Below are 19,122 nucleotides of genomic sequence, written 5' to 3'. Positions count from 1 at the left end.
CATCAGGGTTCTAGAAGAGGAGTGCCAACGACTAACAAGCTGAACAAAGTCATGGTGGAATTTCGCTGCAGCACTTCACCTTCTATGTACAAAGAAGCCAAAAGAATTGCAGGACCCATTATGAGGAAAACGCGTAACTGCAGGTCTTTCTTTATTGGTATTTGTGTACAGAATACAAGTAATCATACTGAAAGAGAGTCTCCTTGAATAGTGGAAAACCACATCCTCATACCATCAAAAACCAACAACCACAAGGCTTGTGTGAGAGCGAGTCAATTGATTAGGTAATCAAGTTTCCAACAAGTTGATGGTATGAAACATGATAGAATCTAGTCACTAGTCACTTGCATGCCCGGGATATTTGTCAGTTACTTCAAACAAGGGAGCTTACATTACTTATGCTACGTGATTGTCGGTAATTTTTCTTTGATTCACCAAGGATTTTCCCAAGAAAATCTATTTGCTTCGAGGTCAAGGATATGTTCTAATGATCAAGTTCTTTCATTTGTATGGTGAATAAAAGAGGCTTTCAGTATTATCAATACGCTATTGCTAGTATAGGATAAAAACACAATATTGCCGTATTTTGATCCAATCTAGAAATCAGTAAGAAATTATCATTGAATTGAAGATATATCATTAATTTCATGGTTAAACTAGGAGATCCGCGTTCTTGAAACCAAATTTCTTTCCTACCTAGTTCTATTTTGTAAACAATATCCAAGATTTGAACCTGAAACCTTTTGAGGACAAGCTCTTAAGGGATACCAATTAATTGAGCCAACGGTTATTGATTATTTTAGCTACTTTCTCCAGCTAAAACTGTTAAATCTCATTTTTTTGGATTGTGGATGTACAAATACTCTTTTTAATATTTTAAGAAGATAAAATATAAATGATTACAAGGTACAAGGCTTTATATTTTGAAAGTTGATTTGGCATGCAGCATCAAAGCCAGAGGATACTCACAATAATGGAAGATAAGAAAGAATTTGAGGGATGTGCTCTTGAATTTAACTTTGATGCTTGAACATATTTCATGCAGTCTATTGTCAGCAGTCTAACTAAGAAAAAATAAATAAATTTTGGCCCAAAAGAACACAAGAAGAACATACAATATTCTATTTACTTAAAGATAATCACAAGATTTTTCTTTTATATATATGCTTCAAATCTTATTCTATATTCTTGGTCTCCAGTTCATTGAAAGAGCCACCGACACATGTTTCAACTTTTTGCTTGCTTTGCTACCTAACGGCTTCCGAGCATGAGATGCCTTCTTCAGTCAGATCGGGGTTATATCCTTCGCAGGAAAGAACGATTCAGCTCCCTTCACATGAAAGCATCGTTGGATCACGCAAATAGCTACCTCGAGATCTGTGCAGATAATCAATTAAAAAATTTATAGTGCTTTGAGAGTTGTGCACATGCGATCCAACGGTCAGTAGAGTGAAATAAGATCCATCGTTCTTTCGCGCGAAAGATGCAACCCGGACCTTCATCATCCCACTATTCTCAATATTAATTGGTACGGAGGGGATCGCAAAAGGTTAACAAGAACCGACCATGCAATTTAAAAGTTTAAAAAGCGAACCAACATAGTATAGTTGCCTGAACGTGGCTATTCCACCGAACACTTTTGGACGCTGCCAAGCTAACCACTACATAGGGAATCTAAAGCTCGCAAGACTACAATAGGATGATCATGTCTCCACTTGGTGCCTAGCTAAAGATCACTAGTATAATTAATATTATATTGGCAAAATATTCTTCTTCTTCTTTTTGATGGTAAGAGATATTGGCGAGATTTTGGGACGATGACTTCGCTCATGATCAACTTTATGTGGCAATTAGATTAGTTTGGTTATCAATATGCTCTTCTTTAAGCTAGTCGACTATGTCTTTGGAATGTTTGCTAGTCTGTATAACGGAATTGTATCGGGTGGTGCACATCTATCTAATGTCTCTTCCTTGGTTGATTTCATATTGGGATTATGTTCATTGAATGGAGAATATCGGTGCGGTTACTGTTTATGTTTGGTACTTTATTTATGTGGTTAATGGTTATGACATGCTCTTTTGCTGCTCATGATCTCTAGTGTTTAGTGCTCATGCATGCCCAATGTTAATCATCTCTTGGATAATAGGGGACTAGAGCAACCTTCTAAAAGGAGAGCTATTAGAGATTTAGTAATGACTATAGATTGTGATGTTTTGGCTATCTTTAGATTCTCCAAGGTTGGATTTTTGGATCTATTTAAATAGCAATGGCGCTTTAGAAGGAATTTTAATTCGTTGGAATTCTAATTTCTTAAAGTTGAAACGAATCTTATGTTGGCCAATTCTCTATCACAATTTTCGTCGTATAAGTTATCTCCAATTAAGTTTGGTTTTTTTGATTTAGGACCATGATAATAGAACTATCCAACACAAAATCTAGAAAAGATTAAACTGTATTAAGTAGAATTTACTAGCCCCCTATGTTATAGAAGGAGATTTTAGTGTTACCAAGAACTTTAGAGATAAAAGTGGTAATTTTCAATGCTACCGTTATTTAAACCCTGGATTCACCTTCCTTGTGTTTATATATATATATACACACATACATATATATTGAGCAAAGAGTTGAGATTTGCTTTAAAAAAAATGAGATAATTATTTGTGTTTATCTCCTTTTTTTTCTTTCCCCTTTTCTTTTTTCTTTTTGTTTGTTTTCTTTTATGTACTCTATTGTCTCATTTTATTTATCAATTAAACGTGAGGCGGCTTGCCAATGTTTTGCTAGGAAAAAAGAATAAATGAAATAAGAAATGGATAACTTTTATAGCTTTACTAAACAAGGTTAATGCTTAAGTAACCATGGACAAAGGTAGGGCCCTGTACTGGGTGGCACAACCCCCTTGCTCTTAAATTAATGCCTAAAATGTGTTGGACAAGCAAGTATATTTATATTAAAAAAATAGTGTTTTATGAAATTCAGGATAATAATTTAAAGTTTAGGTAGGGAATCCTCCCTTCTTATCCAGAGAAAAGGAAAAAAGATAATAATATAAAGATGTACATATTGTGATCTGCCAATAGCAATTTATCTGTTTGTGTTTGGACTCCTTCATTCAAAATAGTAATGTGTAAGGTGCACCCTTCCCCCCTTCTTTTTTTTTCTAGTCAGAATTAACTCTAAAATTTCCTCCTAGGATGCTAGATTTCAGAACAATAGTAGAACTACCATAGTAGAATTACTCGAACTAAACTCTAAGAAAACACTTTCAAATTCAAACAGAGCATCTTCTCCTAGGAGGTGGGTGTAACCACTAGGCTATTATCTGAGTTACAGTTTAGTGCAACTTCATTTGAATGGAAATGGCAATTACTTGCTTGGAAGTTTTGATTGGTTGGAGCAATCTACATTGTCATTTGTGAGCTAATCAAGTAGTAGTATGGTACAGGGTATCTTTATGATGAATCAAATTCCTTTTTCCTGCAATTATACTTCCAAGGTATTTGATCTGACTACAACCTGACTGCAGATATGCTGACAAAGGTGCAAAATATCACCATACCTTAAGATGGAAGAAGAGTGAACCAAAGGAGAGTAGGGGTGCTGTCCCAAGGGATTAATTGGTCTCAAGCTTAAAAAACAGAAAACAAAAAAATAGAAAGAAATTGAGAAAAAGAGGTTGCAAACATATTTTTTCAGAGAGATGTACGTAAATATGCAAATTTCTCTATTGGTTATACTGGTAGACTGTTTATTAGATTCAAATTTAATCTCCCACTTGGAAACTGCCCCATCTGTTTCTGCCCTAATGCAAGGGATATCTCAATTTTACTATCACCTTCTTCTAGAGGGAGGCTTGGTGTTTCCTGCAGATTTTGGACAAGCAATCAGTCTCAATTATGCAGTATAAGAAGTCCTCTAAAAGTTATTCTTTTTGCTGAATGAAAGGAAGGTTGAACTACACAATGTCCTCCACAGAAATATTCGTAACAAGATCATTCATCAAGTCTGAACTTCAAACTGCAGACATCTTTCTTGTGAAATCTTTTCAGCATAAATAAGAATTAATTGGTGAAAAAAATGAATCGAAAGATAGCCTCCAAGAAACACCTCTTTTTTTTCTTCTATTGCATCATGTGCTCCAGGGCTTTCCACAGAACATTCCTAAACCTGCTCTTATCTAGCTTCACATTCTGTTTGCTCATGAATGTTTCCTTTATTTGATCCCACCCACGTTGGTGAAACGATATGGGGTCCCTGAACACAGGGTCGTCTCTTGGGTATATCTCTGTCAGGGTGCTCTCTTCTACGCTGATACTATACTGCACATAGTTCAGCTTCATGGCCTTGGCTCCATTTCCAAAATCAAACATGGCTATCCCTTCTAGCCCACCCCATGGTACTATCTGGATGATGGTTGCATTCTCCGGCAGGAACACTAGATTGGTGAGGCCAGCCCCATGCACTCCCATCATCACGTCGCAAGAATTAATAATTTTTGCGAACCGAGCTATGTCACTTCCTACATCAGCCTCATCAACCACCACTTCATAGCCCAGCTCCTCTGCCATTTGAACTATCTCATCAACATTGGTGAGTCTTCTGGTTTGCCGCCTTGATATCATCAAAAGCTTTGGTTTTCTGCGGGGGTACTCTTCGATTCTAGTCATGGCGTCTCTCTCCAATGAGTAGGCACTTCTCATGAACCGACCGAAGTCGACCATGGAATGCCCATTAGGATCTTGTGAGGGGTCGATGGTGAACTCCATTTGGGCTCGAAGACCCACAGTTGCATGCTTGAAGCAATGAACTCGGTCATCATTGTCGAAGTCGATGATCTCGTACCGAGAAAGCTTTTGGAACACATGCAGATACTTGTGCATCCACCAGGACCTGGCCTGGGTTATGACGAACTGAACCTCTCCATTAAACTGGCTGGCGGTTAAGAAGATGGGAAGCATTACATCAGTGAAGTCATGGAAGAGGTTTCCTGTGTATCCACCAACTGAGAAAACTATAGCAGGGACGTTGTGAGTTATGCCGCATGGAGGGCCTTCTTTGCTTGATTTGACTATCACTTCTGTAACATGGCCAAGGGCAACGTTGTCTCCCTTGCGAGGGTACGGTCTAACTCGCCATGATTGATTTCTTTCGGTGGATTCCACAGATATAACAGAGGAAGGGTTCCGGTGAATTCTGATATCTCCATACATCTCACATTGGTCTACTCGGTAGTGTGAAAAGTCACATAATGGCTTCTTCTCTTGATTCATATTTTGGCCCCCCACACCTTCGCATTAAGCAAAAAATTAAAAGAACAATAATTAGACACGATATGTAATGCCTTCTTTTTGATGTAAAAATGAGGAGATCCTCCAACCACCTAAATAATGATTTTATAAAGCTTGAGTAATAATCTTGTCAAATTTTCTGCTCAAACAAAATTTTCCCAAATTAGGTAATAACTTGTCCCTCTAAATTAGAATTTTGTTTTCCTTTTTCTTTTGGTTCCTCTTTTAGGAGAAATGGAGGCAACGCATCACAATTTTTTATAAAACAGAAGAAGGAGAACAGATCTTGGGGAGCCTAGTATTTCTTTCTATCCCATTTTAGCTACCATAATTTGAAAGCTCCACTAGCAAATCTTAATGATGAGCAATGTACCCAGTTGCTTGGAATTTCTCCTGTTTTGTTGCTGAGTTGGATCAACAATGGCAGGATTGGAGTTCTCCTGGGGTCTTGCTTCCCCATTCTTTTCGCATTGACCTGAATTGGGGTCATCGCATGTGGTGCTTCCATCCTTGGTCTCATTTTTGCTCCCTGTGACATCAAAGTTGGCTGTAATAGTTGAAAAGAACATCACATTCAGCTTGTGCAGTTCAATCGGAAAAGTGATCAATGCATCTAATTTCTCATCAGTGCTAGCATTTTCTACTTGAATCGAACCGTTAATGGTGTAGTTTGGAATTGCTGGAAGTGCAAATTTTTTGTGCAATTCACCTCCTTGGGGTTTGGATTCATCACTTTTTGTGCTTCTCTCCTGCATGTCGATGCCGCTATCTGTAGCAGAGGACAAGATTAGCCATCATGTTTTTAAAAACTAACCGTTTTTGGTTCAAAGAATGCGAGCACAGGCAAGACCTCTTCAGCTCAACAGTCTAAATTCTAAACTGTGGAAAGCCTACCTAGTTTATCTGTAGTGCTCGGAGTTTCCTTCTGAACTGAATCAACTGTGACGTTGTCCAAAGTCATGGCAAGGCTAAGTTCACCATCCATTTCATCTTGATGGGCTTTTAAGACTTCACCTTCTACGCTTTTCTCCTGAGTCTCATTATCTCTCTCTGGAACATGAAGAATTATGTTAGAACAATTCAAAAACTCACTGTATTTCAGTTGACCAACCTCAAACCCACTCAAGTCATTCGTACGAATTTAAGCATAAAATTCACCAGGGAAAAACACATAACTCTCCTACTTTAATCTACTTCTACATCAAAATTTTCAATTTGAAGGGCTCGGCTTCTGGCTAAGGAGCTGAGTCAACACAAGTAACATATTAAATTCAACATTAACAACGTTTTTCCATTAAAAAACATCAATAACATTAAAATGGATGCCTTACCCATTTCCAGCTCGCTCTGCTCTGTTGCCTTTTCTTGTCCTGAAACTTCACCTAAAGAAAGAGATCAACAAAAATTAGAAAGAGGTCATCAATTCCAACTCTTTGGTAACACTCAAAAAGCAGCTCTAGTCAATCAAATCTCAACAATTTGACATCAAGTATATCTCCAGAGCATCAAATGGTGTGTGAGTCGCTTACCCAATTGTTGAGAATGTATTGTATCTTTGGCCTTAGGAGTGCTTGGAGCCCCTTGCACTGATGGTTTCCAACCCGCTGCAATAATGATCAGCATCAAGAAAGTGCTCAAACATAAGAATTTAGTGATTGAATTTTTAGCAAAGCCAATCAAAGCAACCAGCATACAAGGTTGCTTTTATCGAATTCGTAAAGCCATGCACGATCGACGTTGCGAAACTTACCACTGGTAAAAGGAATTGCCTGAGGTTGAGACACCACAATGAAGGTTATTGAGAGCAGGAAGCATCCGATGACGAAAACTCCTAATACGAACGTCCTGGACTCTCGGTTGAAGTTCCTAGCCAACTTCATTGTGTTTGCCATGTTTGGTGTGGTGCTCCCCTTCAAATCTTCCAGTACTCATAAAGATGGCAGTGTTTATGAAGGGGAGTATTGAGGGGAGGTGGCAGTTAGGCAGCCACATCTTCGCTTCCATTGACCTCAGAAATTGAGTTTTTTCCTGCCTGCTTACCTCATGGCACGAGACTTATGCGACTCTATTAATATTATTTTCTGGAAGTGATGGGATTCTCTTAATTTTTTTTTCATGTATTCGTTTAGGCTTTCCAACTTGGATTCCTTGTAAACATGGATATATTGACAAGGACTCCATGGTTGACCAATGGAGCAACTCAACTCCTTCCTTCTGCCAACTCTTTCTTCCTCCTTGGTTTTCCAATCCGGAGGGATTGCTGGAGTGGAGAGCAGTTGGGAGTTTCATATTGCCATTTTATTCTAATAGGACCTCCACATGGAATTAGTAGCTTGGCATGTGGGAGTACTTGATTAGGAAGAAGACCAAAGTGTTATAAGTTCTAATTTCCTTGTAATTTAGAAGTGCTGACTCCTATAAAATTGATGGACCCAAGTGGATCACTTGGCCAAGCTTGGCAAAGGCCTAAGATCACAAGCCAAAAGGAATTAGAGATTTTAGCTTTAAAAAACTACTAAGTAGTAAAATATTTTCTATCGGCCATATGGCTAATGTGCATCTATTGAGTTAAAGTTCAGATGGTTTGGGTAGTGCCAGTGTGCAACTGTCTTAAATGATCAAAAATAAATCTTCTGTTCCATTTGGTTAAGTTAACAATAAAATAATCCAGCAATATCTTTTAATTGCCTCACCCATTGGGGTGGCTCCTCTTTGTCTTCTTTTTGTGTGAAACTCACTTTCTCTTCTATATGATTCCCCTATAAACTGTACTCTGCTGATTTTTCTCTAATACTAGCAATAGAATTCGTTGTCAAACATCACCAACAACTTGTTCTACATGTGGCTGTTAATTTTTGTGAGGATGAAGTGGACTTGAGTGGGGCAGAAGAATCCTTATTCATTTTTCAATTAAAACTATGAAGAGGATTTATGGCTTGGAAATCATTATATATCACATCTGCTTGTCTCATTGTCTATCATTATCAATTTTTATTGAGTTGATGATGCAGGCTTTAATTACCATAGTCTACAACCAATATATTTATTTACTATGCATGTGCTCCGGTCAACTTGAAAAATGGCTTTTTAACCTTTTTCTTGAGTAGATGGAAAAAGAAAAGAATATTCTTAGTTTGTGATGTCAAAATAGAAGGAGGTCCTTGCCTTTCTAGAAATGATTTTTTTTGGAAGTTGGTATGCCAGTTTTTCAGTATTCTTTATCTTCAAAAAGTGTTCTTCTTAAAAGGAAAAAAAAACAAAAGAGGAGAGAATTGGTTATGCACTTTATGAGGATTTCTTGTTTGATGTATATATCTAAGTGCATTAGTATTTCTCTTGCATTGCTATGCCTTTGCTAGCAATATATACTTTCATCAGCAATTGGTCGAATGTGATAACTTTGTATAGAAAAGTGTGACACATGTCTAATAATATTAGATATAGCAGTTCATCGAATATGATAATTTCACATAGAAAAGTGCGACATATGTCTAATAAGGTTAAGATAGACATACATTAGTTGTCGTCTTTCATGAGAACATGCGGTACATCCAGAGTAATAATGAACATATTATCAAACTGTAGAAAATATTGCTATTCTTGTTGCACACCCACTTCCTATGAGTTCAATTCCGGTGTGCAATTAAGCTTGAAGGTAATAAATTCCAGGTCTCTTATTATTGAAATCACCACTTGTCCTAAAAGCTTAAGCTAATAGGACGAGGTAAATTTATTTATATATTTTATATTTTCTTACACTCTCTCTCACATGTGGATCGGACTTTTCTTTAAAGGGTGAGCCCAACATATAAAATTTTTAATAGGGCTAAAGAGTGCGGAGACAGGATTCGAACTCAAGACCTCTTCTTTGATACCATATTGAAATGGCCACTTGTCCTAAAAGCTTAAGCTATCAAAATAAGGTAGATTTATTTATATATTTTATATTTTCTTACACTTACAATAAAAAAAGAAAGAAAAAGAAATAATCGGTCTCTCGTCAATCTTTTCTTCCAGCCAAATATGTTGGTGCTGAAACTTAGATGAAAAAACAAATTACAAATATTATAATTTTCATTAGGAAAAATTGAACTTTATTTGGGGCTAAATACATCTTGAGAGTAGCCCAACCTCTCTCTCTCCACACACATATAAATATACACATACAAGTCTTTTATGCATAATTTCGAAAATCTCTGAACAATTATCCTATATTAATTTTGTTAATGCAAAATTGTGAATCAAAAATTTGTATCAGTAACTCCAAAAATCTACTGATCATCATCCTAGGACGAAGCCTTTTCTTTGTTCACAGAGAAAGAAGCAGCACCCATTCAGCTTCATCTCACAATATAGATTGGACTAAAAAGATTCTTCATCCAACAGTTCATCCGGGCTTCAACCTATGCCCAAATATCATAAATATTTCCACCTAAACCAGAAGAATTTTCCCAGTTGAAGTGTCCGTTTGTTTGAAAGGAAAGAGAGTAGGTAACGACTAGTGGTGCCCAAGGGAGGAAACTTAATGGTATTTTAGCCAAAACTCATGCCCATGCCTACGTTAGCTCCTGGAATCCTGCTATCTAGGTGTGAAGGTTGGTGGGCTTTCTACAGCCTCACACGCCACGACCTCGAACGTTATAATGGGAGTGAAAACATGCACTAATGTGCCAAAACTTAAAAATAATCTATTTTCCCAACAACAAAAAGTCATTGCCTAGGGTACCTACAACATGTCCACATGCATGCAAGTTAAGTATATATTTAACGTGCATGCCGTGATCACTATGAGACCATTTTACTAGCATTTGTTTAAGGTTTTCGGGCAACTCTTATGGTTTACTCCATGCATATTAAAACACATGTTTGCAATGTGAAAGTCAATGCAGCATAATCAACCATAGATTCTGGACTGCCAACCTAAGACACTCATGCCATCATGGTAACATAATCAACCATAGATTCTGGGCCCGTCGTTGGAATTTCATGTTGTGGATTTATTGGTATGAATCTGCCAATTGGCATGAGTTAGGTATGAAGTTGTCCATTAAATAAAACACAACCTAAGTGATGAGATTTTTTTGAATTTTAAGCTTATCAAGTCTGTCATTACATACGGACTGCATGGTTATTCTTAATTACATAAGGACTAGTGGACTGATTGATGTTAATCACTCCTTTGTAAATAACTTTTTTTAATAATATTGGGGAAAGTGCCTCACTTCCTCCACATTCCATCAATAAATAAATAAATAAATAAATATGCTGTAACTTTTCAGCCTGAGTGAGTGAGTGAGTGAGTGAGAGAGAGAGATTTGACCAAGAGTTTCTAATGACTTCATACTAATATATGCATGCCTTTTGTTTCCTTTTCCGCTCAAGAAGAGAGAATGCTTTTTTGAATGTATCTGGCATTTGGTTGCAAGGAGAGGGAGAAAGGGGGAGGGCAGAGAAATGGAGAAGAAGGCTATCTTTTATTGGGGTGAGTTGTTCTATTTAGTATATCTCTTAGATTAGATGTCGCTGTGGTCGAGAAATTTTGGAGGGAGAGAGAGGGAGTACGACCATTATGACACCAATATATGGCAGTCATTAAATTTGTAGCCCCTTATTCGATATTCTCACTAACTTTGTAAGAAAATAAAAATATAAACAAATTTCTTGAGATATATTAAGACAATGAAATAGTGTATTGAAGGAACAATAATTTTGTCAAAATAGTTGTTATACGTTGCTATCATTTTTCAGTAATTTCAACCATAGCTACTCGTAACAGAATTTTATACAGTAGACTTTGCTTGGGCAAAATGTTGAAAGAAATGTTGGATCATTGAAATCTTTGTTAAAACTAATGATGCTAGCCTTGCTAAATTCTTTAACATAAAATAAATATGTTTTTCGTGGAAGACTGAGGAATAGCTCCATAAATCTCCAGAAATGCTCCAAAGTAAAGATGATTTGATTAAAGAAAAGGAAGATTTTTTTCGAGCCGCTCAGCTCGAATCTCTTGGAAGATAACTAGAAAAAGATAGAAGAATTTTGAAAGTAGGGCTTTAAATCTCTTTTTCTTTGATTAATTATTTAAAAAAATGAGGTACATAGCCTCTATTTATAATGTGAGGTCCGTCCTTACACAATTTAGATCGAATTTCTTTTCCTAAATTTAGTAGAACTCTTTTTTCTAAAATAGACATCTCTAGTAAAAATCTTCTAGAAAAAATTAAAAATTTTGAGGAGGTAGATCTCGATTTCTACATCAACTCTATTTTTCGTTGCTTTATTCGATTCTTCTCGGATAGAAAGCTACGCCTGGTCAACTTCTTACCTGAAAAGAAAATTTTCGGTTTGACCAGCCCAGTTTGGTGTCTAAATAGAATAATTTCATCCAAATTCAACTTCTAGTTGATTTCGAAAAGATACCCAATTTCAAAAAAAAAAATATTATCTCAATCGGACATTGCATGACTAAGTTATGGCCTCCGGAAGTTTAGCATGCGACTCAGCTTCCCGATTTAGCGAATCTCGCTCTTAGGCTCTATCTAGCCCTACTCGTTGTGGCCAAAGCGGTTCATATCGATTCTAAGAATCCTCTTGGATCAAAAGAAGTCCAACTAGATTTCCTGGTGTGCTATTTTTCCAACCATAACCTAAAATAGCATCTACACATTAAATGTGTAAATATTGAAATTTAAAATTATGTTATATGGATCTCCTTTTTGAGATGGAATTGTATGTCATTCTCTTGGACACAATCTTAAACATGCATATTTGGTAGGAAGAAAACGCACAAGAGTAAATTTGTAACAACCCAGAACTTCATCCAAAGTGGCTAGCAAGAAGGTATTATTTGGGTTTCTTAATTCTATATAAGTATCCAATATCTACCTAGTGAATAATCGATGTGAGATTAAATATACGTCCGCACGAGTTCTCACATACTTCCTGTTTCAACTTTGATGTCTTCGTCAGACTAAGGGTTCAGTTCAAATCCTTCCAATTCTAATCACAAGTACCATGATCAGCTCGTGGTTAGTCTTAATAGATCCGTGCTGCAGCATTCTCTAGTCCACATAAGTGATAGGCCAGGGTCCACTCTAATACCATTTGTAACAACCTAAAATCTCACTCAAAATAGCCAGCCGGAAGGTATTATTTGGATTTCTTGATCCTATATAAGTATCCAAGATCTACCCAACGAATAACCAACATAGAGCTAAACATACACCCGTTCGGGTTCTCACAAAATTAATGGTTACTAATTCTCAAACATAATCATTCGCATTATCTTAGATTTACTTCACAAATGGACAAAGCTTAACTAGATTTGTTTCAAATTTTAATGTAAAATGGGCCGGTTATAAAGAACTTGACAAGAACAGATAGAAATGCATACCTTAATTATAAGGATTCCCGGCAACTAGACTCATAAAAGAGTTGCTCTCTTCACCCCGTTATTAAATGAACTTCTCAGCATCCTTGTATATCAAAAAGATTGACAAAGATAGTCAAAAAGTTACAAAAAGTACCTTTCATCTTATAGAATATTACACATATAAATAGATCTATCGATTTTTTCATAGATCTAGTTTTCCCTTTCATCTTTATTCCAAGAGTCATCTATACGATATATGCTCTTCCACTGGCACCTTAAAATAAGCATCAAGTTGAACAAGCACCAACTTTTCCTTGCATATTTTTTGTTTCTTTCATCAAATGACCTCCTTCAATAATCTTCTGTTTGGTGATAATGCATTATAACATATTGTCCCAAAGAGCCCAATCAAAATAGTATTGACGACTAAATGTATGTTTAAGGACCTTATGAAGCGTGTTTGGCAATTGGCAAGACTAATTTATGCTACAACTCAACACTAGCAAAACAAAGTTCCGAAACACATCAAATTCTATAATTCAATATGATCTATGCATTATGCTTCTGGTACATGGCATCTCTCATTCGTCGCATCTGTATGGACGCACTACAATTCCTTTCTATCTTTTTTTCTCCTCCTCCACTTTTTTCTCAGTTCATATTTGACATGGAAAATGCTAAACATGCAGACGTAGGCAAACTTCGTCTACGGGTGTCATATATTGAACCCTGCCTCTATTAGATCATAATCATGTGTGAATCAGATACATAACCCATGTGCATGTTTCATTCACCACCTGAACCACATGCTGTAAGTTATTTGAAGTGATTTCAAACCACCCATAGGGCCTATTTGGTTCGGTGTAAGCAGCTTGAGCGCGTCGGACCTGTTTGGCTGAAATGGCTTCGCACTCCCTCTATTAAGCCGAAGCTACTCCGGGCTTTTCCTCCCTAAATTGGAATGCCGCTCGAGTCCATCTCAACTCTATTTTGGGCCAACAAAACGTCCACACTGGGCTCTTCCTGGGCCCCATTGAGTTCCGGTCCCAGTTGTCGACAACCAAACGGGCCTTTCTCTGTGGTAGCCTCAACCTTACCTGGGCCAAATTCATTTTGGGTCAATTTCTTTGTCACAGGCCATTTGAGGAACCCATTAAACTTCTTAATAATAGGCCCAACATCACATCATCACATGATTCCAAACGCCAGCGAGACAGTCTCACCCTCCCTGACTCCAACCCACACAATGACGTGCTCCAACGAACCCGGACTCAAAACCCTCCCGGAATTCCGGCGCATAAAAATCGCAACTCAATCACAACTTTCCGCATATAAAGTCCCTATGCAGCACCATCATTCGCCGTCCCACTTCCCCAGCCGGAACCCATCTCGTCCTTCGTCCGTGTTTCGGCGATCCAGATCTTCTCCCGCATAACAAGTCTCCGTAGACCTCTTCGGAAGATAACATCGTCTCCATCCTGCCTTTCCAAATCCTCCGCACCGAGGATCCCGAGATTCCCGACCGCAATCCTCTCTTCCACCGCAATAGAAGTCCGAGCCCAATTGAACTCCGCGGAGTTCTGGTATTTCGATGTGATCTCTTCGCCAATAAAATCCCCAGCTCTCTCCAAACCCTAGAATTAGATCCTATTCCCCCGCTCTCGATCCCCAAACTCTAGCCCCCAGATCGGTCCTATGGCCTCCCGCCGGGTCCTCTCCTCCCTCCTCCGCTCCTCCGTCCGCCGCTCCCCGGCGGCGCGGCCCACCCTCTCCGCCCCTCGTCCCCCGATCCGTGCTCCCCGTCCCTCCCCGACGGGCTTCCTCCTCTCTCGCGCCGTCGAGTACGCAACCTCCGCCGTGCCGCCGTCCCCGCCGTCCCCGCCGCCGACCTCCCCCCCCACCGGCGCCAGCGGCAAGATCACCGATGAGTTCACCGGGAAAGGCGCGATCGGCCAGGTATGCCAGGTGATCGGTGCCGTCGTCGACGTCCGGTTCGATGAGGGACTGCCGCCGATCTTGACGGCCCTTGAGGTTATGGACAACTCGATCCGCCTCGTGCTGGAGGTCGCCCAGCATCTGGGGGAGAACATGGTGAGGACGATCGCTATGGATGGGACTGAGGGGCTGGTCCGTGGACAGAGGGTCTTGAACACCGGCTCTCCCATCACTGTACGTTTTTCGCCCTCCCTATTCACTCTTCTCTGATCAAAATGAGCTGCTTTCTTAATGATTGATTAGGTTAGGAGATTTGATAAACCCTTGGCTATGGTTTCTGGGTTTGGATCTGACATGGAAAAGAGATGCGGGAATGCCTCTCCAATGTTTGGGGATATATGGTAGCTAGAAAACGAGCTTTTATGTCGTGTATTCATATCCTATGAACATGAATCATACTGCCATATTGCTTTCTATACCAGATCAAGCTGCTGTGCATATTGCAGCACTATCTAATAATTGAAGTGTTAATTTTGATGATCATGGCGGTGAATGCATAAGGTGATGATTGGGTCTTATGTTTTTCAGATTGTAAGCTATTGTGCAATAATTTGGTGGGTGGTTGATGGTGATAAAGCCTTCGATGTTCATTTGTCTTAAGTTCCAAATTCTGATCGGAGTTATCTGTTTTCATGTTTTTTTGAGCTCATCAATTTGAACCAAATCCGAAATTTCTCTTTGTTATCTGTCATTCTACTTACAAATCTGCTCCTCGTGAATTGGAGGTGAGGACATAGGGGTGTAGACTTTATGGCAATCGTTCTATTTATGTTTTAATGAGTTAATGGACCCGTTTCCCTGTATTAGTTGTTTTCAGCAGTGATATTAATCATAAATTTTAATGTCTTCGTTTGTTCCTTCTCTATGCATTTACATTTGTTTAATTGACTTGATTGTTATGTTTGTGCATACATTAGGTGCCTGTTGGTAGGGCTACCCTTGGACGCATCATCAATGTTATTGGAGAGCCCATCGATGAGAAGGGTGAACTAAGTAAGTTTACCTTGCCAAATTTCCATACACTTATGAGATTTGCTATCCTAGATGATTTTGTTTTGAATATGGGAAGTCTTTCCAGTTTATTTTTTTTAATATTGTTTTCCTTTTTCTTCCCTCAATAGAGACGAATCACTTCCTTCCTATCCATCGTGAGGCCCCAGCTTTTGTTGATCAGGCAACAGAACAACAAATTCTTGTTACTGGAATCAAGGTACAATGATTGATTGCATACTTTCTAGAAGGTTTGCTTCATAGTTTGTTTTGGTTGTATCGAAATCAATACATTTAAGAACTTAACTTTGCTCTTCTTTATTTTCCACTGTTATGCAAATATGTCATTTTCATTGCACGCTGCTCAGATGATGTGTGCTTCTATCTGCAGGTTGTGGACCTTCTGGCACCATACCAGAGAGGTGGAAAGATTGGACTTTTTGGTGGTGCTGGTGTAGGGAAAACTGTGCTTATTATGGAACTGATTAACAATGTTGCAAAAGCCCATGGTTGGTCATAAGGAAAGATTGATGTTTATATTCTTTTTTGAATTCATGTTGGTTATTCTGTTCATTGTTATTCTGCCAACCAGGTGGTTTCTCGGTTTTCGCTGGTGTTGGAGAACGTACTCGTGAAGGCAACGACTTGTACAGGGAAATGATTGAAAGTGGTGTGATCAAGCTTGGCGATAAACAGGTCCAAATTATAGTTTGTGTGTGTGTGTCGTGTCGTTGTCATTGGGGTCTTTCTTTCCTCTCAAGCCTCACCACAAAAGAATATCATATTGCAGGGTGAGAGCAAATGTGCTCTTGTCTACGGGCAAATGAATGAGCCTCCTGGTGCTCGTGCTCGTGTTGGCCTGACTGGGTTGACAGTGGCGGAGCACTTCCGAGATGCTGAAGGGCAAGATGTGCTTCTTTTCATTGACAATATTTTCCGTTTCACCCAAGTGAGCTCTCAGGAGTGATGCTGATTTCTTTTTAATATATTGAGGAATAGCAATGTATGTGCTGGTTGCTTATTTTTCACATTCTTCTACATGTTCTAGGCAAACTCTGAAGTGTCGGCCTTGCTTGGTCGTATCCCATCTGCTGTTGGTTACCAACCAACTCTGGCCACCGATCTTGGTGGACTTCAAGAACGTATCACGACAACTAAGAAAGGTTCCATCACCTCTGTCCAAGCTATTTATGTGCCAGCTGATGACTTGACAGATCCTGCACCTGCAACTACCTTTGCCCATCTTGATGCCACAACCGTGTTGTCGCGACAGGTGCTCTTAACTGGTTATCTTCTTTAATATGTAACAAACTAACTTATTTTCTTTTTTCTACTGTTTCTTTCTGCTAACATGGAATTGTTTTCTTAATTAGATCTCTGAACTTGGTATTTATCCTGCTGTTGATCCTCTTGATTCAACATCTAGAATGCTTTCTCCACATGTATTGGGAGAAGAGCATTACAACACTGCTCGTGGTGTTCAAAAGGTTCTTCAGAACTACAAGAATCTTCAAGATATTATTGCAATTCTGGGAATGGATGAGCTCAGCGAAGATGACAAATTGACTGTGGCTCGTGCTCGAAAGATCCAACGGTTCCTGAGCCAACCTTTCCATGTTGCTGAAGTGTTCACGGGTGCACCTGGAAAATATGTGGAGCTGAAGGAGAGCGTCAACAGCTTCCAGGTGAGTAAAATCTTTCTTTAATCTTTCTTTTTTTTTTCCTTGAAAAGGAAACATGACCTTATCATGTATTTCTTGTATTTATAGCATTTGAGTATTCTAATGTAAAGTGTAGCAAAAGGTCCTGTCCGTGGAATATTGCTTATGCAAAATTCCCTCGACTTCATTTACTACATGTGACTTTCGTCTTATCAAATCCTCAAATTATGAGTTTTAAGTGAACAAGTAGTATACAATGAAGTGAACTTACATAGGCATGTTGATTTGCTGTGATCTCAGTCTTTTTTCAATCTTTAGCAGCAGTTTAATTATTTTGTGCAGTATGCTTTGCTTTCTGTTTTATCATCATTGAGTTGAGAAATAGAATTGCTGCGCTTATTTTATTGTTTGCTTTTGTTACCTGCATCAATTTTTGAAATAGCACTGTTGCATCTATGGTCAGCCTTTTGAGGATCATGGAGCAGCATGCCTATCATTGCTTGTCATCTGTTGCACTTTGTTGATAAGCCAACTATGAGAATTTGTTGTTTTTAGTGAAGGCACTTGTTGCTAACATTTACAGAGTTTGTAGGTAGTAATGCTATTTTACTGTCTTGCCTTGTGCTTAATTAAATTGTACATTTTACTGTCCATTGTAGAATAATATCCTAATGACTTTTTATCCTTTTCTGCTTTTTTTATTGCTGAGGTGCTCTGATCCTTGAATGATGGTTTAACCACTATCTAGTTTGATCTCCTGTGTATTGTCAATGATCACTGAATACATCCTTGCTTGCAGGGTGTTTTGGATGGGAAGTACGACGATCTTCCAGAACAGTCATTTTACATGGTTGGAGGGATTGATGAGGTGATTGCCAAGGCTGAGAAGATCGCCAAGGAATCTGCCTCTTGAGCACAAATTTCATTTGCAATAATCTGAAAGGTGCAGTTGATGATCCCTGCATCCAAAAAATATATTTTTTGAAGTCAACAATGTTTGATGTTAATTCTTGTCACTGCTGGATAGATTTCTATAGGTTTCGAGGAGAGAGCAAGTGCCTGCTTTGCAGTGTTTTTTTTTACCCAATAAACAATGTGGGACATTTGTTTAATTTCTTCCAGTTTTTTTTATGGACTATTTATGACATTATTACTCGTGTTTTGTACATGGAAGTTACGATTTGGGATGTGTCTGCCATTCTAAACTCCCATTTCTTATATTGGGGTTGTTTTCTTCCATAAGCACCATAATTCCACCCGACAGCTAAAACCTGGAATAGACAGATGAAAATAAACTTTGGAGAACCAGAGTTGAACCTCTTCTTCCCAAGGCACTAGAGCATCATGCTGCCTCACATTCTTTTGGGGGAATTTTAACATTCACTTGGTGCAAGACTGCAAGTGCTTGGTAAGCCTGACCTGAAGCTTCTTAGGTGTATGTCCTAAATATCCTTACTTGAAGGTAATCTAGTTTTCTACCATAATCATCATAGTTTTCCCAACCGCATAACCTGGAAGTTGATGAATATTGTTCAAGTTTTTGAGAACAGAGTTGCAGACATCTGATTAATCATATTCTACATTTATCCTTTAAATCTAAGCTGCTTAATGAATCATGGTGTAAGAAGGATAAGTACTAGGACTACGGCAATATTTTAGTTTTGGGATTCTGTTCTCAATGGAATCTAATGAATATACTTTAGAACGAACATCTTTGTTAGTTGGGTTTGTTCTCTCATGATTAGCAATCGGTTCCTTGCTTTTACTTCCTGAGGTTGGTGAAACATTGATGGGAAAGTGAGAACATGCAAGAGA

At 38.5% G+C, this 19,122-nt stretch overlaps 2 protein-coding genes across 5 annotated transcripts; one reads left to right on the top strand and one right to left on the bottom strand.

Moving 5' to 3' along the window:
• Window positions 1-3,912: 3,912 nt before the first annotated feature.
• Window positions 3,913-7,221, bottom strand: LOC103719019 (alpha-1,3-arabinosyltransferase XAT3-like). 4 transcript variants are annotated; one of them, XM_088709143.1, is made up of 7 exons: window positions 7,040-7,221; window positions 6,819-6,893; window positions 6,621-6,671; window positions 6,184-6,339; window positions 5,945-6,058; window positions 5,663-5,836; window positions 3,913-5,288 (listed from the first exon to the last, which is right to left on the bottom strand). In XM_088709143.1, the coding sequence occupies exons 1-7, from the start codon at window positions 7,179-7,181 to the stop codon at window positions 4,123-4,125; spliced, it is 1,878 nt and encodes a 625-aa protein (XP_088565269.1). In that variant the 5' UTR covers window positions 7,182-7,221; the 3' UTR covers window positions 3,913-4,122. The 4 variants fall into 4 exon arrangements, with proteins under 4 accessions (XP_088565269.1, XP_088565270.1, XP_026665035.2 ...); XM_088709144.1 differs by having other exon boundaries at window positions 5,663-5,818; XM_026809234.3 differs by having other exon boundaries at window positions 5,999-6,058.
• Window positions 7,222-14,023: 6,802 nt separating this feature from the next.
• Window positions 14,024-18,494, top strand: LOC103719013 (ATP synthase subunit beta, mitochondrial-like). The gene is made up of 9 exons (XM_039130150.3): window positions 14,024-14,830; window positions 15,574-15,649; window positions 15,778-15,866; window positions 16,038-16,155; window positions 16,239-16,342; window positions 16,437-16,595; window positions 16,695-16,919; window positions 17,020-17,331; window positions 18,107-18,494. Exons 1-9 carry the CDS (start codon window positions 14,357-14,359, stop codon window positions 18,218-18,220), a joined length of 1,671 nt encoding a protein of 556 aa, XP_038986078.2. The 5' UTR covers window positions 14,024-14,356; the 3' UTR covers window positions 18,221-18,494.
• The last annotated feature ends 628 nt before the right edge of the window (window positions 18,495-19,122 follow it).

The sequence above is a fragment of the Phoenix dactylifera genome, chromosome 12 (genome assembly GCF_051530095.1).
Source record: "Phoenix dactylifera cultivar Ajwa chromosome 12, Ajwa_hap1_PhDact_Kaust_v1.1, whole genome shotgun sequence".
In the NCBI taxonomy this organism is placed as follows: domain Eukaryota; kingdom Viridiplantae; phylum Streptophyta; class Magnoliopsida; order Arecales; family Arecaceae; genus Phoenix; species Phoenix dactylifera.
This window is presented reverse-complemented; position numbering and strand designations above follow the sequence as displayed.